This window comes from Cololabis saira, chromosome 2, assembly GCF_033807715.1.
Source record: "Cololabis saira isolate AMF1-May2022 chromosome 2, fColSai1.1, whole genome shotgun sequence".
NCBI lineage: Eukaryota > Metazoa > Chordata > Actinopteri > Beloniformes > Belonidae > Cololabis > Cololabis saira.
In genome coordinates this window covers 2,068,406-2,091,946 of record NC_084588.1, presented here as the reverse complement: position 1 = coordinate 2,091,946, position 23,541 = coordinate 2,068,406, and the positions used below count along the sequence as shown (strand labels likewise).

General features: G+C 43.4%; 1 protein-coding gene across 1 annotated transcript; it reads left to right on the top strand.

Moving 5' to 3' along the window:
• Positions 1-9,491: 9,491 nt before the first annotated feature.
• Positions 9,492-22,942, top strand: tollip (toll interacting protein). Its single transcript, XM_061735956.1, has 6 exons — positions 9,492-9,644; positions 11,992-12,141; positions 14,440-14,622; positions 19,400-19,552; positions 21,813-21,897; positions 21,980-22,942. Exons 1-6 carry the CDS (start codon positions 9,612-9,614, stop codon positions 22,201-22,203), a joined length of 828 nt encoding a protein of 275 aa, XP_061591940.1. The 5' UTR covers positions 9,492-9,611; the 3' UTR covers positions 22,204-22,942.
• The last annotated feature ends 599 nt before the right edge of the window (positions 22,943-23,541 follow it).

Below are 23,541 nucleotides of genomic sequence, written 5' to 3'. Positions count from 1 at the left end.
GATGAGGAGGGCAGACTGGACTTTCTGGAGGATGCTAATAAAGATTTGGTAAACGACCCCCCGGCCACCAAGACCGAAGTTGAACAACTCCGCCGCAAAATTGACGACCTAGAAAACAGGAGCAGGCGTAATAACTTACGGTTTGTCGGTTTCCCTGAGGGAAGTGAAGGTCGTGACATTCTGCATTTTTTGCGCCAAACCATCCCACAACTCCTGCATTTGGACTTTCCCGGAGGAGTTGAGATCGACCGGGCTCACAGGACCGCCGCCAGACGCCGACCAGACACCGACCAGACGGTGGACTCCTACCGAGGCCCATCATCGCCAGGTTTCTCCGGTTCCAGGACAGAGAGAGGATTGCTACAGCGCGTAAGGCATGGAGAGTGACATGGAACCGTCACCACATCATGGTCTTCCCGGATTATTCCAGATCGGTGGTGGAGATGCGCTCCAAGTTCAATCAATGCAAGCAGCTTTTGCACGACCGAGGCGTCAAATTCTCACTCATGTATCCCGTCGTGCTGGTAATAAAAACAACTGACGACCGACGCAAGTTTGATGACCCGAAGAAAGCTGCCAACTTCATCCACTCTCTCCCAACAACGTTGGGATCGTTCAGAGATTGCTGCATGTTATTCTATCAGAAATGGTTCCTTTGATAATATTTTTAAACCCAGAGCATCAGTTCTGACTATCAGCATTCTCTCTCAACCATTTGAACTCGGCAGGGGCACAAGACAAGGCTGCTGCTCAGCTCTCTTATCTTCGCATTAGCACTCGAGCCCCTCGCTGCAGCTTTACGCAAAGACCCTAACTTCCCTGGCATTCAGATAGGTGATTCCTCACACAAATTAATGATGTATGCAGATGACACATTAGTCTTTATAACTGAACCTGAGCAGTTTAACAGTTTCAGTGTGGACAGAGAGAGTTTAACAGTTTCAGTGTGGACAGAGAGAGTTTAACAGTTTCAGTGTGGACAGAGAGAGTTTAACGGTTTCAGTGTGGACAGAGAGAGTTTAACGGTTTCAGTGTGGACAGAGAGAGTTTAATGGTTTCAGTGTGGACAGAGAGCGTCCGATGTCACGCAGCTCGACGTGATAGTCGGACGCTCTCATTCATTTATGAAACGGTGTAAACGGATCTTAAAGCCTGATTTACGGTTCTGCGTTAAATCGACGTGTACCCTACGCCGTAGGCTCTGCGTTGGTGTAACAAGGAACCAGAAATCAGCCTTTAGTTCCCTGAAGAGGGAACGGGTCACCTCGTCTTCACACAGGAAGATTTAATTGAATTCTAAACAGGGACACCACAGTTATTTACTCCAATTCCTCATGTCATTTCTTATGTTACAAGACAAATGAATCATGTTAACTGTAAAGAAATTACAACACTGAATTTTCACAAATGGCAACTTTATTGTTAAAAAAATAAAAGAACATAAGTTGTATATAAATAACATGTATGCACTATTGCTGGCTCAAGGAAGGACCGTGCGTCTTCTGAAGGTGTCGTTGAACAACTTCAGGTGCTTGGAAGATCTGAAACCATGAACAGAAGATAAATGTATTACGGTACTAATAGAGCTCCGTAACACGGGGTAACACCGGAGCTAAGCTAAATACTTAGCCCATGCAAATATCATACTTGTAAACAAATATAAATAACATAAAAAATTAACGTCACTTACCACTGACTCGTGTGCAGTTGCCGGGTCCGTACTGTTGGTACTGATCCTTTTATGAGGGTAAGCGTTGATGCAAAACCTCATTTCTACTGTCCCTCGTTGCTCAAACAGCCCCCACTTCGAATAATGGCTGAAGCTCCGGCCGGCGGAGTTAGAGTTAGTTGTGGGCGTGGTTTCAGCAGCGGAGGCCGACTTATGGAAATCTGCTCCTGTCGTGACGTAAGGACGGGAGCAGATTCTGAACGGCTCGTAAAAGTCACGTGACACTGGAAGGATCCTCCGGGCGGGGTGAACAGACCCTGCAGAATTCGGTTGCTTTCCTCCTTCTGTGTGTTGGCAGGGTGAGGGGAGACCACTTTATATATGTTAAAGACAGAAAAAACCTGTTTTTCATAAAGCAGTGATTCTTAACCATAGGGCCGCGGCCCACACTTGGGCCGCGAGCGCCATCTAGTGGGCCGCCAAAAAAAATTCAGTTTTGTACGTGTGGGCCGCGAGGGCCGCGGGACTGCATAGCAACTCCCAACCAAATGAGGAGAAGAAGACACTCAGCTAGCTGTACATGTAATAGTAAGAGAAATTGTGTGTATTTACAGAGAAAATCCTTCATTTTGCACAGAGTAGGTTTAGATCCGCCAGGATCAGGGATCGATTAATTGGGTCTGCGCCCAGAGCAAGCGAGCGCGGCGTGATCATTTATCCCGGCACGTCCCCGCGGCCGGGGAGGTCGGCTGAGGCTGCCGCTCGGGCGGTGGGCTCCGTCATTACTGCTGAAGGATGGTAGATGTAGATGCGTGGGCTGTCGTGTCTGCTGGACTGGACTGTTCGGGCTTTCGAAAAAGCATCGAGAGCTGCGGTGCGGGCTGTGCCCGTCGCAGCTGATCAGGCTCGGATGAACCCGACACACTGAGTCCTGACAACTTATTAATGTAAATAACTTAAAGTAAAATCAAACTAAGTTTTGTCCTCGCTGTATTTTTAAATATGCAACCCGGAATGGACGTGAACATAATTAAAACTAAATATCGTTTCAGGCTCACCAATGAGCACCTCCACATGCATATGAGAACCTGACACCATCGAGCCCAGATTTAAAGTCCTGACAGAAGAAATTAGAGCTCAGTTCTCTCACTGAACGACAGAAAGTGGGGGCATAAGATTATAAGAGGGGAAGAAAGAAAAACTGCAAAACTGTTAAATTGTTAAGATGTGTTTATATTAATTTAGTATAAAAATGTGTTGAGACAATTAACAAAGAAAAGGGGAAATTCAAACTGCTGGTAGAGAAATAAAATAAGATAGCATTTGAAAAATAAAATAAAATGTACTTTATTTTTAAGAGAAAAAAATATGTTTAATTCAAGTTAAACATGTTAATTGGCAAATATGTACTTTTTTTAATATAACAGTCAGATGCAGATGTGGATACAACTATGAAGCTACTTGAATATACACACACACACACACACATATATATATATATATATATATATATATATATATATATATATATATATATATATATATATATAACTTCAAAGAAACATCTCCTGGATGCACTGGGACGCATCTTCAGTGATGTATCCTAGGGTCATCGGGTGTTTCGGGTCTCGCAACATCAGACACCCTCTCCTAGGTGACCCAGCCGGGGGTGATCAGCTCCCGGCTTGCGTCCCAGCAGCAACCCACGGATCTGCCCTCTTTAGCCACAACCACCTTGTGGCTTTCTCTGCAGCCTCACTTGCGGATTTAATGGCCCTCTTCTTTGCTGCTCCTGCAATGCCCAAGCGACCTAGGGCTTTGCAGAGCGAGCGTCCCGCGAAGCCTCGACAGCCGACTTCTATGGGCTCATAGTATGTTCTCCAGCCCCTTCCCTTACACTCCTCCACCAACTCCTGGTATTTTGCACGTTTCCTCTCGTTGGCTTCCTCGATCCGCTCTTCCCAGGGCACTGTCAGCTCCAGCATGATCAGGTGTTTTGAAGCCTCGGAGGTGATGATCATGTCTGGCCGGAGAGATGTTGTAACAATGTGCTGGGGGAACCTCAGCTGTTTCCCGAGGTCGACGTGCAGCTGCCAATCAGGGGCTGTATGTAGGAGTCCTGATGCTGTCTGTGGGCCTTTCACGGGTCTCTCTCCAGCTTTGACAAAGCTTTGACTGCCTTCTTGGGAGCATGGTGTTGTTTGCTGGTGCTGATAGCTGAGGCTATGCTCTCTGCAACTGCTTTGAGCACCTGATCGTGGCGCCATCGATAGCGGCCATCGGCCAGGGCCCTTGGACAGCTGCTGAGGAGGTGTTCTAGGGAGCCTCTTCCGGAGCAAAGGGGGCAGGAAGGTGTTTCGCTCTTCCCCCACACATGGAGGTTTGCTGGACTTGGGAGAGCATCGTAGACTGCCTGCACAAGGAACCGAACGCGATGGAAGTCTGCCTGCATGATGTTGGACCAGGTGACTTTGCGCTGTATATATATATATATATATATATATATATATATATATATATATATATATATATATATATATATATATATATATATATATATATATATATATATATATATATATATATATATATATATAATGATGTTCTGGACCTTCGCTTGAGTAAATTTTCTCTAAATGGACCTCTTAAAGTTTTAGTTGAATACCCCTGCTATTGAGTGTTTATATTTAATGGGCCCCGGGCCACTCTGTACTGAAAAAATTGGGCCCCAAGGTCAGAAAGGTTAAGAACCCCTGTCATAAAGGTCCCCTTTAACGTGTGCACACTTAAATCCAAACATTACGCAAATGTGCAGTGTGAAAAAAGTGTAAAACTGCCATAAACAAGTGTGCATCGCTGCGCACTCCAAATCGAATCGAATCCACATAATGGATTGTTGCAGGGCTCCAGGACACATTCCGATAAACTAGGGCCACGTTCAGACTGCAGGCAAATCTGATTCATATCTGATTCCTTCTCATATCCGATTTTCAGGGCTGACTGTCCACACTGTTTTTAGCAAGTGTCCAAATCGGATCTGGCTCTGTTCAGACTGGGCCACATCATTGACTGATCTGACGGGTTGCCGTAGCAACGACGTCGGAGCGGAGGCGTCACCCAGCGCGTGTATTGTGTGAAGTCATGTATTTCTTTTATATATATAAAAAATCCCAAAATATCTGTACCGTTTCTGATTGGGTCGCTACTGCACATCATTTTTAGACATAAAAATGAACGCATACCGCAAAAGTTGTGTCTCGGCGGAGGGACCCGGCGTCCCAGCAAAATGAGAAACAGAGAAAGGTGTTCAGAACAAAACCACCACCAAACTAACAAACCAACCAACAAAGTTTAGAGTTAACAAAACGAACCAGCAATGAACTATAATAATATATAATAACTATATATATAACTATAACTATATATATATATATATATATATATATATATATATATATATATATATATATATATATATAAATATATATATATATATATATATATATATATATATATATATATATATATATATATATATATATATATATATATATATATATATGTATATAATAACTATAATACAACTCTATTAAAATAGAAAGTAGAAAACATGTTATTATTGCAGGTTTAACATAGGTTTTGAGCATATGGGTATTATATTTCCATCATTAGGGAGAACCCCTATGACAGAATCATCACTGTCTAATGTTCTATCTAATGACAGAATTATCACTGTTTCAGCAGGTCTCTTAGGTTTATAATTCAGATTAATTTTCGTTTACATATAACATTGTTTGTAGTCATTTTAGTGCAATTTAAAGCTTATTTCTACAAATAAAATCAGCACTGTATGCAGCGATCTTGGACCAGCGGCCACTCTGATTGGTCCAGCACGCTCACGTGACAATGTCGAAGCACTTTGTGTCAACTCCGCCTCTGGAAATAGTTCCACTTTTAAAACGTCGTTTGTGAAGCCAGTTTCCTGAGATCGGACTTCGACGAGTAGATAAATGCTTGGCATCAATAGCTGTATATGTTGAAGTGAATGGCATGAGATAATAAGTCGCGCGCACGAGATAACAATAATAATTTCCATGTCACCTCCAGGGCTCCGTACAGACCAAAGCAGTGGATTCCACTAGATTTGCGTTAGCTCCGCCCACCGAGTTTGACGAGTGAAACTGACAGTTTTACATTTACATTTCATGATTCAGCAACACGAAATCATTAATTAAATGTGTCATTAATTAATTAAAGGCAGTTTTACATTTCATGATTCACACGCAACACGAAATCATTAATTAAATGTGTCATTAATTAATTAAATAAAGTTTTACATTTCATGATTCACACGCAACACGAAATCATTAATTAAATGTGTCATTAATTAATTAAATGCTGAAACAATAAATATATATTTTTACTTAAAATGAATTGTATTTTAATTAATTAATGACATATTTAATTCTAATTTTAATTAATTAATTACACATTTAATTAATTAATGATATATTTCATTCCCAATTTAATTAATTAATGATGTATTTATTTATTTAAGTTTGGCACAAAAAATCCTCCATAATGAAATAGAATAGCCATGAAATAAATAAGTGTCATGAACTGTAATATGTAAATGTGGCATTACAAAATAAAAGTGTCATGAAATAAATAAACATTCCATTATGAAATAAAAGTGTCAAAAAATAAAAAAAATATACCAAAATGAAATAATTCGTCATGAAAAAAGTTGCCATTTAAAAAGTAAAGATTTTATTAATTATTCCGTCCTCGCGGTCGTGTACCCGGACAACAGCTTGACAGATAGCTAACAACAAACTCCAGCAAACCCTTTTCTTCTAAAGAGTATGGCTTTACTGTCGTTTCTGTAAAACTGAAATACAGTACAATACAAAATGTGTGTCAATATACTGCATAAATTATACAAATGAAATATCACAACATTATAAACGGTGGCATCTTCTTATCAACATGAAATAAAGTACTAAACAGCAATGAACTACTCAATATGAAATACATGTACATGAATTGTAATCTTCTCCCTTACAGGTGATAAGATAAGACGTTTTAGCTTAGCACAGGCCTCCACATTGGAGAGTAAGAAAATCACATGAGTAACTTTATCAAACAAATTACAATAACTTTTTGCTTACACGAAGCCATAAGCTCTCAAATCAACAATATTTTTCATATCTACTTACAAACATATCAACTTCAAGGCTTATATCAGGAGAAAACGTCTTGACATGTACACTGTTTGGTGTCCACTGCACTAATGAGCACATGTGGGTAACTAATTGAACACTACTGACAGAAGTGAGTGGAGAAGTACTGGCAGAAATAAAATAATACTAGCATTGCCTACTAGGGGTCGGTAATATTTAAACTAAACGGGTAACAACTGAACAGGTGACAAGACACTCCCCGCCTGGTCTACTAAAGTATGCCACTATAACATAAACTAAGAAATATTCAGTCTTTAGGACACATGATAAGCACTGTCTCAGATATGGCTCTCAAGAATGTCTTAGCTGTCCCATGCTTGCTGATCTTCACTTCAATTCTTCTTGTCTTCCCATCTTTGTCTGGGAATGTCTTGCTGACGAGCCCCATAGGCCAGTCATTGCGCTTGGCTTGTGCATCTTTGAGTAAGACCAAATCGCCTGCTTTGAGGTCAGGGCGTTCGTTTTGCCACTTGCTGCGACTTTGTAGTGTTGTGAGATATTGGCGTCTCCAACGACTCCAGAAGGTGTTTGCAAGATGCTGAACCTGTTTCCACTGCTGTCTGTAGAGATCCGCATCAGTGAAACTTCCTGGAGGAGGAAGTGGAGGGCACACCTTCTGGGTTGGAAGCATAGCCGGCGTCAGGAGAAATGGAGAGTCTGGATCCATTGATATCCACTTAGGGAGTCATGTATCTTTAAGAAAAATGGGTGTACGGACCAATACTAAGAGCAACTGTGTATCAATAAAGGGGGTCCAGCTATGGAATCATTTAGAAAATGAACAAACTATGCACTACTGTAACCAAATTCAAAAATAAGTTCAAAAATAAAATATTAAATAAATATAAAACATTGATATGATAATATAATAATAAGATAAGATAAGATGAATCTTTATTGTCTAACTTAGGAGAAATTTGTCTTGGACAATCACACTCCAATAAACATAATAATAATAATAAATAATAATGACTTGGATTTATATAGCGCCCTTCAAGGCACCCAGAGCTTTACAGAGATCATTATTCATTCATACACATCCTCACTGGTGGTGGTAGCTACATTTGTAGCCACAGCTGCCCTGGGGCAGACTGACAGAAGCGTGGCTGCCATATCGCGCCAAACGGCCCCTCCGACCACCACCAACATTCATACACATTCAAACACATTCACACACATTCACACGGGGCAAGGTGGGTAAGGTGTCTTGCCCAAGGACACCTGGGCAAGACATCTCACATTTTAAGATTAAGATTCCCAGAATATTCTAATTTTTTGAGATAGGATATTTGAGTTTTCTTAAGCTGTAAACCATGATCAGCAATATTAAAATAATAAAAGGCCTGCAATATTTCAGTTGATTTGTAATGAATCCAGAATGGATGACATTTTTGTTTTTGTAATTGCATTACAGAAAATCACAATATTCTAATTTTCTGAGACAGTCCTGTAAATGTTGTTCATTGGCAATCGAGTTATGGTGCAGCTCAGGTGATATTGCGGAGTAATCCAAAAGTAATGTAACAAGTAATGTAACTAGTTACTTTCAGCAACCAGTAACTAAGTACTGTAAGGGATTACTTTTTTTAAAGTAACTAGTAATATGTAATGGATTACTTTTTTGAGTAACTACCCCAACACTGGTACCGGATGCCTCCTGGGCGGTGTTCCAGGCATGTCCCTCCTCCCTAGGGAGGTGTTCCAGGCATGTCCCTCCTCCCTAGGGAGGTGTTCCAGGCATGTCCCTCCTCCCTAGGGAGGTGTTCCAGGCATGTCCCTCCTCCCTAGGGAGGTGTTCCAGGCATGTCCCTCCGGGAGGAGACCCCGGGGAAGACCCGGGACACGCTGGAGAGACTATGTCTCTCGGCTGGCCTGGGAACGTGTCGGACTCCCCTCGGAAGAGCTGGAGGAAGAGCTGGAGGAAGAGCTGGAGGAAGAGCTGGAGGAAGAGTCTGGGGTGAGGGAAGTCTGGGCATCTCTGCTGAGGATGCTGCCCCCGCGACCCGGGAACGGATAAGCGGCGGACGATGGATGGATGGATGGATGGATGGATGGATGGATGGATGGATATTTTAAATTTTTCAAGTAACAAAATAACATATTTGAACAATTTTTCAGATTTTTTCAGTTATTTTATTGTCTGAAAAATGGTTCAAATATGTCATTTTGTTATTTGAACATTTTTAAATTTGTTTTGTTGATGAAAAAATATGTTTCTGTATTTTTCTTATTTTTGTGAGGGGGGATATATATTGTTTTTCGGCACTACCTTGTTCTCTATAGCTGATATAACATGAATTACTCCTATGTGGAATCAATAAAGTTCTTATTTTTGCCATCTGAGAAAATTAAATATATTATATTTGGTGCCTAACTGTTTCCCAAGTATATTAGTGCGTGTGTGAATGAATAAATGAGACGTAAAAGGTACATTTCTTTGTAGAAAGGCGCTTTATGAAAATAAGTCCATTTACTTGTATTAGTTTACAGCGCAGTCTTGCCCCATCCAAGATGGCGGCGACGTTGACGTATCGCAGCAGCCCTTCATCGCTGCGTCAACGAACGCAGAAGCGGGATACACTTCCGGGACAAATCCTGTTTCAAACCCAGGTCCTTGGTTGTTGTTATTTATGAGCCAGTGACGTTCTGCTCTCAAGGGACTTAAGAGATTGTGTGTGTAGATATACCGGACAGGACAGATGGCCACCACCATCAGCACTCAGAGAGGACAGGTAATGATCACACCTCACCGGGACGCAGGCAAGGCGCGCGTCGCCGCGTACCCTACGCCGTAGGCTCTGCGTTGGTGTAACGCGGAACCATAAATCAGCCTTTACACCAACGCAGACCTACGGTGCGCGTCGCCGCGCACCTAACGCCGTAGGCTCTGCGTCGTTTCAACGCGGAACCATAAATCAGGTTTGAGGGCACTAAGTTTAGACGGTAATAAACAGCCGCACGTATCGGCCCACAAGACAGACTTCGCGTGTAATCTGTTAGGAAATATACACCGGGATGAACAGGCTGGTAGTCGTTTATTGACTGTTAAGACAACGTGAACATCTCGAGCTGCGTATGAAACGACAGCATTCCTTGTATAACGTGTAAACACAAAGTAGTAGTAGTAATATTAGGCTATACAGCCCGAAGTGCTTTAAAATGGCAAATAGACACTGGACTAAATCCTAAATCCTCAAAGATGTCAGTCCTGTCGCCGTCTCATCCACTCCAGCCACTTCCTGGTGCGGGATTAGGAAGCTTCCCGAGTTTAAGGAGATGTCTGAGAGTCTGCTCGGGCCTGCTGGCATTATTTTATTTGATTTATTATTTTTTTCATTACATTTTCAGTTGTGGGTTTTTTCTTCCCCCAATAAAACGTTTTTGGCATTGATCTGGCACGAGGGAGGAGTCAGATCATAAGAGTGTGAAATCATAACAGAGGCTGAAGCAGGGGCGGCCCCGGGGTGGGGGGGGGTCAGGGGTGGCCCGGGCAGGGGCGGCCCCGGGGGGGGGGGGGTCAGGGGGGGCCCGGGCAGGGGTGGCCCAATTAATAACGGCGTGTGATGACGCAATCAAACAGCGAACAGCTGGAGTGAGGGGCGGGCGGTGTTAATGCAGCAAACATGTCAGCATGTCAGATCATTACTTGGATGTGGGAAAAAGCAGAGGACCAGAGTGGGCGGCAGAGCAGATCTAATTGGGGGGCACATAATAACCAGCGGGGGGGCACAAACTGCCGTTCAAGAAGGTAATATGATGTAAATGCTTCATATGAGTTTGCCATCAACGATCACAGCAAACCAGTTTCAATTACACAACATACTGCAAAATCTCTTTTTAATACACACACACACAAGTGTATTGTGCACCCAAACTGCAAAAAAACAAAAAACAACGACGTACAGACCACGTCTCTCCCTCCCTCGCCCTCTCCATCTCTCTCTCATACAACGCATACACATAAAAATGTGAACGGTGAATCTCCAAATTTAATTTGACGAAATTAGACAGACCCAAACATTCCACATTTGCGTAATAATAAACGCCAAGGCTGGCGCCATGAAGTCAATTAAATGCATGTCTCACCTTTAGAAGAGTTGCACATCTTAATTTTCCTATTTCACCATAGATCACACTTTGGGACGCCTTCTTTATATTTTAGCGTTATTTCTGCGTAGATAAGAGTGAGTTTGATGCTACTTAACAAGTTTGGTCCGCGGATCAACATCAACCCGGCGAGCCCTTGCTCCCGGTGGCTGATTTATGGTTCCGCGTCACACCAACGCAGAACCGACGGCGTAGGGTTCGCGGCGACGCACACCGCACCACGACCCTACGCCGTCGGCTACGCCGTCGATTTAACGCAGAACCATAATTCAGGCGAAGCTGCAGTCTCTGCGCTGATCCTGACACACCGGGTCGGAGCGGATTTGGTCATGATGTTTAACCTGTGTTTTGTGATTAATAAGCACGGGTTTTAATTAAATGTAATTTACGAAGGATGATTTCACGTTCAATAAGATAAGTAATCAATGAAATACAAAGTTTGGCACAAAGGCTTGGCCTGCTTGTGGGCGAGTGGAGGGGGGCACAATAACTCATTTGGGGGGGCATGGCCCGCGGATGACCCCCCATGACGCCGACCCTGCAGAGGACACGAGAAATGATCCAGGCTGAGTTGGATTTGGGAAACCGCTCGGTGATGGAGACGGTGACGGGACACACAGCAGAGAAAAGATCCCGTACTACCGATACGGTGGAGAACCCTCACTGTCTGATATGACCAGATCCTCCAAGAAAATAACCCAGATTATTATTATTATACAAGGCGTCAAATTGCAGAGATCAGCCCGCCACGACCCCATTAACTGGATTTGAACGGGAGAAAATGAAAAAGGATTATGAGAAAAATACAATAAGTACAGTAAGAAATTGTGACTGGCGGGTATTTCACTGCACATTTATGCAATGGTGAAAAAAATGGCAAATAATAATTGATTGATTGTGTCCAGGTGTATGTGGGGGTGATCTGATCTGATTGACTGATTGATTGATTGATTGATTGATTGATTCTCTCAGGTGTATGTGGGGGAGCTACCCCAGGACTTCCTGCGGATCGCTCCCACGCAGCAGCAGCAGCAGGTCCACCTGGACGCCCGGGCCGCCCGGCAGCTGCAGTACGGAGGCTCGGTAGCCACGCTGGGCCGGCTCAGCATCACCGTGGTCCAGGTGAACACATCCATCTCACTCACTCACTCACTTCACTTGATTCATTAGTCCCTTGAAGGGCGTTAGGTTTGCAGCAGATATGAACATTCAGCGCATTCATCATACAGCCACGTTCAGACATAAAAACATACGTGACGGAGCAGAGAAACTTCATCAGATGCTCCGAGCTCACAGCCCACAGAACACAAAGGAGGGAGACACAATAAAAAGGGAGACTACCGATCAGCATAATTAGTTTTAAATAAATCTCAACAGCACAGGTGGCAGCATGGACCAGGTTCTAAACCACAGAGCCACAATCACCTCCTCTTCTCTGCAGCGTGATTTGATCGTTTAACGGAACCCAGTTGTTTCTGTGAATTGCAGCGATCTATTTGTCTCTCTTAAGCTTATTTTTCAACAGTCTGTAAAACGATAACTCTGATTTCTTGCTAAATCTATGAGTACAGTTGATCCCACAACAGCTCTTCCTAGGGCTGCACGATTCTGGACAAAATGAGAATCACGATTTTTTTGCTTAGAATTGAGATCACGATTCTCTCACGATTTTTTTCCAATATAAAATTTATTGCACTTATTACTTTAACTTTGCAACAGCTGAACAAAAATATAATAACAATAAACATCTCTTGTCTTCTTTACACAAACCTTTGAATAATTTAAACAATAATAACAATTTAACAATATTTGTTCCTCCCTGAGTTGAACACCCTTTCAGAAAGGGGACTTGTAACAGACCCTATAGTTCTGAGGCAACAAATTATTCCTCTGGCTGCTTTTTGCTGTAACAGCTGACATTGAACATAAAAACAATAAACATCTCTCTTGTCTTTAAATAATTTTAACAATAACAATTTTAACAATATTTATGTGCAATATGTGTCAGGTGATGAGAAAGGTAGATGTTTCTCCAAATGTTGCAGCATCCTTTGCCGGACACCGGAACCTGCAGGTGGTCGTGGGTGGCTTGTAGCTTGCATTACGGAGCACAAGTCTTTCCCCGACCCTGCACCCCAACCTGGGACTTGCTGATTGGGCCGGAGCTTCGGGAGCTGCGTGCTGGCCTGCGGTCCCCACCCCTGGTCATCCCGTTGCTGCCCCCCCCTTCTCCTCCCTTTTCTCTCTTTTGTCCTGCAGGTGGCCATGGGTGGCTTGTAGCTTGCATTACGGAGCACAAGTCTTTTCCTGACCCTGCACCCCAACCTGGGACTTGCTGATTGGGCCGGAGCTTCGGGAGCTGTGTGCTGGCCTGCGGTCCCCACCCCCGGTCATCCCGTTGCTGCTTCCACCTGCCTGCTGTGCTGTTGCCGTCCCTGACCCACCAGTCTGGCCCTCGGCAGGAGGGTCCCCCCTGATGAGCCTGGTCCTGCTCAAGGTTTCTTCCCTCCTAAAGGGGAGTTTTTCCTTGCCACTGTTTGGCTTAAGGTTTTTCTCCCACTAGGGGAGTTTTTACCTGCCATTGTTTATGTAATAACTGCTCGGGGGTCATGTTCTGGGTATGGGTCTCTGTAAAGCGTCTAGAGACAACTCTGTTGTATTAGACGCTATATAAATAAAATTGAATTGAATTGAATTGAAAATGTAATCCACAATCATTAACAAAATATAACAAACATGACAACATGATAGTTGACCATGACAGGACTACAACAACCTAGAACATAGGCCTAGTCCTTTTTTTATGCAGCCATCTTTAAAAAAAAATATATATATATATATATATTTTTTTTTTTTAAATCGTCGTCATTTGGAAATGAGATCGCGTTCAAGCATGAATCGAGATCGCGATTTTTTAACGATTAATCGTGCAGCCCTAACTCTTCCCCATTTTAGATGTTTTCCAGTTGCTCAAACTGAAAGTTTACGCTGTCACTCAGTCTTTCTGCCACCCAGTCTTTCTGACACTCAGTCTTTCTGCCACTCAGTCTTTCTGCCACTCAGTCTTTCTGTCACTCAGTCTTTCTGACACTCAGTCTTTCTGTCACTCAGTCTTTCTGACACTCAGTCTTTCTGCCACTCAGTCTTTCTGACACTCAGTCTTTCTGTCACTCAGTCATTCTAACACTCAGTCTTTCTGACACCCAGTCTTTCTGACACTCAGTCTTTCTGACACTCAGTCTTTCTGACACTCAGTCTTTCTGACACTCAGTCTTTCTGACACTCAGTCTTTCTGTCACTCAGTGGTTTAACCCGCTGTGAAGTCTCATCTTTGACGTCATTCCCTCTACACACAGGCCTGACTTGCTGTCGTCCACCACTTGACTCTCCCACCTAAACCTTGTTGTTTCTTTCTTTCAGGCTAAACTGGCAAAGAACTACGGTATGACCCGGATGGATCCGTACTGCAGGATAAGGCTGGGGTACGCCGTCTATGAAACACCTACTGCTCACAACGGAGCCAAGAACCCCCGCTGGAACAAGGTGATCCAGTGCACGGTGCCGCCCGGCGTGGACTCTTTCTACCTGGAGATCTTTGACGAGGTGAGCGGTGACGGGGAGGCTTTTCTGAAACGCACATCAGTGCCATGTGGCAGATGTATTGACAGGAAGTTGCAGCCTTCACAAGCTTCTGGTACACAACAGTTAATCTTGTTATTATTATTATTTTTTTATGGTTCCTAGACCTGAGTTGAGCAACAGATCTGCATATTTAAATTGTCACGTCAGATTGAACTGCCGTAAAACATGAGTGAGCAGCATCTCAGAGAGGAAGACAGTCATCAAATGAGTGTCAGCTTTCAGAGCTAAATGGCTGTTCTGTTTTCCCCGGAGAAGCTGAGAATCCCCTGTTAGTCCTGGACTGTGTTTCCAGCATCAATAACCCTTTTAAAACCTGAATATTGGCAATAACCCGAATTTGCACGGCCATGTAAACACCAATAACCCCTTTGAATAACCCGAATTTGCTCATATTCTGGTTTTTAAAAACCCCAATATGAGCCCTGGGTTACTCCTTTTAAAACCTGAATATTGGGTCATGTAAACGTAACAGAATATCCCCATCAAACGGAACAGGAATTAGTTTTCTGCACATGCTCTGTTCACAAGGAATCCTGGTCTTTTGAGTCCAGGAAGTTCTTATAAACACGGAGAAACCAAGACCAGGAGGAGACTAATCACTTCAGAAATGTAATGAAGGATATGAACATTTCTGCATTTGTAGACGGTAGAAAGTACTGGGATAGAAGATTTACAAGAAGGTGAGAGAAAAGTTGCACGAAGCAGCATTTGTTTTGAATTTGGATACAGGAAGAAGAAGTGGAAATGACGGGAATTGCGTCATCACGTTCTCCGTGCGTCGCTGGTTTGATCCAGATATCACAAATGATTAATTACCATGGAAACGGAATATTCTGAATGTTTCAGTAACTGGAATATTAGCAATAACCTGAATTTTGACTGCATGTAAATGTAGTCACAGATTCTGTTCAGAACTTTTCTGGACAGACGTTTAGGCCCAGCTATGGAGCAAAGGTGGCCCGGTGTGTTGGGAGAATGGGGCGAGAGGTTGGCCGGTGGTTTGGTGCAGCGTCTGCAGTAATCTGTGGTGGTGAACAGAGCTGAGCCAGAAGGCCCGGCTTCTTGTTGCTCAGACCAGGTGACCAGGACGGGCTCAGGGGGACGCAGCTCATTAGTTATTAGGGGTGGAACAATATATCCAGGGCTGCACATAAGTGGGCCGCCAGAGCGCATGCGCCGTCAAAATCCTCAGTGCGCTGTCAATCTTGTGCTGCGAAGCGCTTTTGCGTACCAACAGCTGGGGCTCATATTATTGGTTGCGGCGGTGGAGAGAGGGCAGGAAGAGAGGTAAGGATCAACTTTACTGAACAAACCCCGACACGTCTCGTGAAAATGTCCAAGAAGCAAGTGCCATTAAGTAATTATTTTGGCGTTCCACCACCACCAACTACAAAGAGACGCCAAACTGAACCACTACCCGAATCCAACAGAAAACGTGTGTTCGCCGAGAAGTGGCTGCATGATGCTACGCGGCGACGCGCACCGTACGTTCGCGTTCCCGCGTATCCTACCCCGTAAGCTCTGCGTTGGTGCAACGCCGAACCATAAATCAGCCAGCGTCCGTCACTGCGTACAGCAGTTACCTGCAGCAGCAAGACGCTGCTCTCTGATTATGGCTCAAAGTTTATGAAAACCCCAAATAAAAAATAAATTAATTTATGAAATCAATAAACAATTCCATCATCAAAATTATAACAAATAAAGGTTCAATATATCTTGCTTTGCATGTAATAAGACTAGGTAATATATTAGTTTCACCTTTTAAGTTGAATTATTGAAATAGATTAACTTTTACACCATATTCTAGTTGAATTATTGAAATAAATTAACTTTTACACCAAATTCTAGTTGAATTATTGAAATAGATTAACTTTTACACCAAATTCTAGTTGAATTATTGAAATAAGTTAACTTTTACACCATATTCTTCACCTGAAGCAATATTCTACACCTTGGCTGATGTGGACATACAGAGCATAGGAGGCTATTTCAGCTGCTATATGGTTGGCTGTCTGTACAGTCATGCAAGTTCAATGCTATTAAAGAACACGTTTTTTCATATAAAATAAACACATTTTTATGCAGTTTAGAAGTTTTGGGGCTTTTTTTTGGCTCCTGCGCTGCTGAAATCAGGGCGTCCTTTATTTCTATTTCTGAAAGTTGGCAACCCTAGGTGCAAAATATGCCGTGAGCATCCCAATCTGGCCGATAAAAACTGTAACTTTTATACTGACTCTACAGACTAACACGCACCATCATTTGTTAATTCATCTTTATAAGTGAATAAATATCGTTTTGCCCATAACTTATTCCTGCATCCCTCTTTTATCGATCCGGCGAGACGGGTCACCGCGTTTTTGGAGCCCCAAGTCACATATCCAGGGGCTCCTCTGAGCACCAGACCAAAATAATTATGTGCAGCCCTGAATATATCGTTGCCATGAAATTTCGCAATACAAAAACATCACAATACGTGTCGTGGAGGTGACAAACTGTATCTGATATTGGGTTATTAATATTAATCTATTGTGTTGACTAGTAACGCGCATCCGACCGCGGACCAAAATCTTCCTCCGCTCAGAAGAAACTAGTTCCGTTTTGGTCCCGATCACGGGACTCTTGCAGGGTTTTGAGCTCTGAACTTTTACTGATGTAAGGCTGGTGTAGAGTTAAGCCTTACCTTATTAAATTAAACCTTTTTGGGGTGGTGAGTAGGATAAACACGGGACAACTTCTGCTGAGTTCCAGTGTACTTTAATGTCCCTCAACAGTGTAGGATTTTAGAACATCAACACAGCACCTAGTGCCGTACTGTGGCGTATCACTCCGCCCAATCTAAAACAGACTAATCACTACAGATAAACTGACTAGTGTCATTATAGTCCCTGATTTACATCAGAATATAAAGAATAGATTTATAAAATAATGAACCCTGAATTACCAAAATAACCTTCTTAACTAAAATAAATCTCCTCTTACACTTATAAAAAAGAAAACTCAAATATCCTATCTCAAAAAATTAGAATATTCTTGGACTATATTCTTGGAATAATCTTAAACTGTAAACCATAATCAGCAATATTAAAATAATAAAAGGCTTGCAGTTGATTTGTAATGAATCCAGAATGTATGACATTTTTGTTTTTTTAATTGCATACAGAAAATAAAGAACTTTATCACAATATTAAAATTTTCTGAGACAGTCCTGTAAATAGTTGTGCTGTAGAACAGTGTTTCCCAACCCTGGTCCTCAAGCCCCCTGTCCTGCATGTTTTAGATGTTACCCTGCTTCATCACACCTGATTCTAGTTAATGGTCCTAATTAGCTTGTCATCAACGTCTGCACAACTCTGTTGATGACACACGTACTTTTATCACGGCGTGATGATTAGGGGTGTAACGATACACTAATCTCACGATATGGTATGATATTATAGCAGTATTTTTTTAACAACCTTGAATGAGGAACATATGACTGGAAAAAAATGTATTTTATTTGAGAGACACAAAATACAAAACAATGCTGTGCGTTTGCCCTATTGTTCCAGTTTGTAATGCTTTATAACTGTTTAAGTTTTAAAGAGAAAGCCAGGCCAACTAAAAGTAAATGTCAGGTTTGCATTATGCATCTTCAGTTTCATACAATAAAAATATTTTGCCACAAACTGAATAGTTTCTCTCATGTATGATTTGACTTTTTTCTTTTCCAGAAATTTAACAACTAAAATTAAATAAATAAATAAAAGTAAATAAATACATACAATTTTACATCATAATAAAGATTGATTCATGCTCACCTTATAAGTGTAAGAGGAGATTTATTTTTGTTAAGGTTATTTTGGTAATTCAGGGTTGATTATTTTATAAATATATTCTTTATATTCTGATGTAAATCAGGGACTATAATGACACTAGTCAGTTTATCTGTAGTGATTAGTCTGTTTTAGATTGGGCAGAGTGATACGCCACAGTACGGCACTAGGTGCTGTGTTGATGTTCTAAAATCCTACACTGTTGAGGGACATTAAAGTACACCGGAACTCAGCAGAAGTTGTCCCCGTGTTTATCCTACTCACCACCCCAAAAAGGTTTAATTTAATAAGGTAAGGCTTAACTCTACACCAGCCTTACATCAGTAAAAGTTCAGAGCTCAAAACCCCCCAAGAGTCCTGTGATCGGGACCAAAACGGTACTAGTTTCTTCTGAGCGGAGGAAGATTTTGGTCCGCGGGTCGAGGCGCGGTCGGCACGCGTGGTTGGATGATCCGTTCTAGTCAACACAATAGATTAATATTAATAACACAATATCGCGATACACTTTGTCACCTCCACGACATGTTTCGTGACGTTTTTGTATCGCGAAATTTCGTGGCACCATATATTGTTACACCCCTAGTGATGATGAAGGGAAACATCTAAAACAAAGTGGGCCTCGAGGACCAGGGTTGGGAAACACTGCTGTAGAATACTCTATACTTGTCATTATACGATGATACTTGTACCCAAGTTACCGCTGATGGTGACATTTGTTGTAAAAATGAAACCTGACTAGAATGTATTCTTTTTTTCTGTTTTGTATGTTTGATGAATTGTTGAAATAAACTCAAGAAACTCGTACTCCAAAGAAGGATGAGAACTCATGAAAGGCCCTGGCAGCTGTCACTGCTCCTCATCAGCACAACCACCTGATCAGCCTGTAGTTTAATGTTCCTTTCCTTCTCTGTTCTGGTAACTTGCAGAGAGCGTTTTCTATGGATGACAGAATAGCGTGGACACATGTCACCGTTCCTGAGGACCTCAGGGAGGGCAAGGTCCTGGACGAGTGGTTCAGCCTCAGCGGGAGACAGGGGGACGACAAGGAGGGCATGATCAACCTGGTCATGTCATTTGCTGTGAGTATACCTGAACGCAGAGCCGTCTGGGAGATTTGCGAGACCCTGTGCGAAATGGTTGGGGGCCGCGCAAAATTTTTGGGTTTTTCGGGTCGGATCGGGTGTCTATTTTCGCAATTTTAACTCTCCAATTAGCAAAATACTGGATACCTTCCCCTGCATCATCATCATCACTTGCCTCGATGCGGGGCCCCACGGCTGCTGGAGACCCGGTCGGATCGGTGATTTTTGTAACAAATTTATCAAACAAGCCTTTCTGAGAGGCATTAAACTCTTCCATTTTCTTTAGTTTTTTTCTTTTTTCATTCCCTGATGGAAATCTCCTGAATCTGTCTCATTCTCTCGACATTGTGTGACAGTTTGTTCCAACTCCACCGTCTGGATCAGAGCAGCTTGTGTCTGCGCTTGGTCTGATCAGTTGTGTTGAACAACAGACACGCAGCTGCGCAGAGACATCAGTCAGCAAGCACATCATTGCACATATATTTATTGATATGCACAGACTAGTACACATTTAGGTCTGTAATGGATCGTGACTGTTGATATTTATAAGGGAAAGAAGAAAAAAAAACGCTCGGCAGAGATGCTATCGTGCATGCGTGACTCTCGGCAGAGATTGTATTGAAGTGAGACGCCTCACTCCATTGGAAAAACATGTCTGGAGACAATTGTCGTCAATGGAATTCATTGTTGACAAATTTGATTATGGATTTTTGTCGACAACGTCGATGAATCGTTGCAGCCCGAATAAACACTAACAACATAAACCCATCCCTGATCCTGCAGGAATCTCAACATCTTGTGTGTTGAAACCTGCACCGTTTCCTGACCTTGTTATGTGTTGGTATGTCATTTCTAAAGAAATATTTTCAGGTTCCTTGTGCTCTAGTAAGAGTGATTGTCATCCTGGCTCTGATTTATCTGAATTCCTTTGATGGAATGAGAAATGTTCAACAAACACCTGGGCCTTTTCTGTTGAGTTAATGACATGCAACCCCACGTCATGACTGTGGATCTACCCCCAAATACATTCAATTCCATTCAATTGTATTTATATAGCGTCTAATACAAGAGATTTTGGCCCGGTTTCCCAGATCAGTTAAGTAGTTCTTAACAGCGAAAGACTTCTTTCACAGGCTCCTTAAGATGGTTTGAAAGAAGTCTTTCGCTGTTAAGAACTACTTAACTGATCTGGGAAACCGGGCCGTTGTCTCTAGGATCTTTCCAGAGACCCAGAACATGAACATAAACCCCCGAGCAATTATTACATAAACAATGGCAGGTAAAAACTCCCCTAGTGGGAGAAAAGCCTTAAACCAAACAGTGGCAAGAAAAACTCCCCTTTAGGAGGAAGAAACCTGGACCAGGACCTGGATCATAAGGGGGGACCCTACTGCCGAGGGCCAGACTGGGGGTCGGGGACGTCAGCAGCACACAGCAGGCAGGTGGAAGCAGCAACGGGATGACTGGGGGTGGGGACCGCAGGCCATCACGCAGCTCCCGAAGCTCCGGCCCAATCAGCAAGCCCCAAGTTAGGTGCAGGGTCGGGTAAAGGTTGAGAAAGGGCTGGGCCAGGGAGAGGAGTCTTGACGGACAAACCTCTCCCCCGCCTGACCGGGCCGTTACCCTGCCCCTCTCACTCCCACGCTGTAGGTTCCGGTGTTGTGCATTCAGAGATGCTCTTCGCCACCGGCAGAGGATGCTGCACCATGTACAAAAGAGAAAAAAGAGAAGAAAAGGGGGGGGCAGTACAAGAAACTACAGGAGCGACTCTAACACACTAGAGTTTACACTACCTAGAGATTTACCAACACCAGCTAGAGCTTTAATAAACAGAAAGGTTTTAAGTTTAGTTTTAAAGGTGGAGGTGGTGTCAGCCTCCTTAACCCAGATTGGAAGTTGGTTCCATAGTAATGGTGCCTGATAGCAGAACGCCCGCCCTCCAAATCTACATTTGGATAGTCTAGGAACTACGAGTAAACCTGCACTCTGAGAACGGAGAGCTCTGCCAGGAACATAAGGCACTATCAGGTATTGTAAATAATGCGGAGCTAAGCTGTTTTGGGCTTTATATGTCCTCACCTTGTCCAATGTAGATTCATTTGTCAACATATTTTGGCATAATAATGCAGCGATGCTTACATGCAGTTCCAGCTAGCTCCCATTATCAACATGAGACCCCTCCCAGACCCTTCCTGAAAAGGTCCAACTAAATGTATTGCGTGGAGTAAACGTGTTGATCTTGTCTGTTTTTTTCCAGTCATTACCAGCTGCCATGATGAGCCAACCTGTCGTCCTAATGCCCTCTGTTTATCAGGAAGGAGTTGGATATGTGCCTATTGCAGGTCAGACATCAGCACACATCTGCTTATGACGGCTCCTTTCTAGAGTGGTTTTCCTCACCTCCGGTGTGTCCTGTTTTACCAGGAGTGCCTGGAGTCTACAACCAGGGCATGGTGCCCATGGCGGTGCCCTCCAGCATGCCGGCGGTTGGGGGCCAGGGGGCCGTGTGCTGCGAGCAGGATCTCAAGGCTCTGCAGGACATGTTCCCCAACCTGGACCAGGAGGTGGTCCGCACCGTCCTGGAGGCCCAGCAGGGAAACAAGGACGCTGCCATCAACTCTCTGCTGCAGATGGCTGAGGAGCTGTAACCCCGGAGGAGCTCTAACCCCGGAGGAGCTCTAACCACGGAGGATCTGCAGACGGACATGCAACTCACGCAGACATGCACAGAGACACATGCAGACATGCAACACACGCAGACATGCATGCACACGCAGACATCCATGCACACGCAGACATGCAACACACGCAGAAATCCAACACATGCAGACATGCAACACAGAGACACACGCAGACATGCAACACACGCAGACATGCACAGAGACACATGCAGACATGCACAGAGACACGCAGACATGCAACACACGCAGACATGCACAGAGACACGCACACATGCAAAGAGACACACGCAGACATGCACAGAGACACACGCAGACATGCACAGAGACACGCAGACATGCACAGAGACAGAGACACGCAGACATGCACAGAGACAGACATGCACAGAGCCCTGGAGAGCCCCCTGCAGACAACACGCTTCCACAGCGTAGCTAGCTCCCGCCCTCAGCTCCCGTCTGATCCGCTAGCTGGTTTTCACAAACATCTCCATCTATTGACTCTCTAGCCAAACAGTTCAAACGCAGTGTGGACTCTGTCCCTCCCCCGACCCCCCCAAGGGACTATAATGACAATGCTTTATCCAAACAATGTGTAGTTTTTTGTTTTTAGAAGTCACTGGTTTAAAATTTGTGTATCGTTCGTTTGTTGATGTTTTCAGGACCGTTTAAAAAAAACAAACAAATAAATTAAAGGATAAAGAAAAAAATATTTGTTTAATTATATTATTTTTCTGACTCTGCACACTATTTTTCTACCCGTCCCCAAAATTAAAGGAAAAAAACCATGAGTGGCTAATGGTTGTGGGTGTTGGGGCTTGTCTTTGCAGTGGATGGTGGAAGTGGCGCCCCCCCCCCCCCCCCCCCCTTCAGGCGGAGACCAGAGCACAAATACAATTGAAAGAATTAAGAATAAGATGATAAGAAAAGCACAAGCTGTTAAAAATAAGGGCAGTAGAGTCCAGCAGGTAAGTATTTAATTTAGGAGTACGCTTCAGTAAACAGTAATGTTTTTATCCTGATTTAAAGGATCTACAGTGTGAGCAGACCTCAGGTCTACAGGAAGTTTGTTCCACCGGTGAGGAGCAGAATAACTGAACGCTGCCTCACCTTGCTTGGTTCTGGTTCTGGAACCACAACAAACCAGATCCAGATGAACCTCAGGGGTCTGGGAGCTTCATAGGAACTAACAGATCCAGATGAACCTCAGGGGTCTGGGAGCTTCATAGGAACTAACAGATCCAGATGAACCTCAGGGGTCTGGGAGCTTCATAGGAACTAACAGATCCAGATGAACCTCAGGGGTCTGGG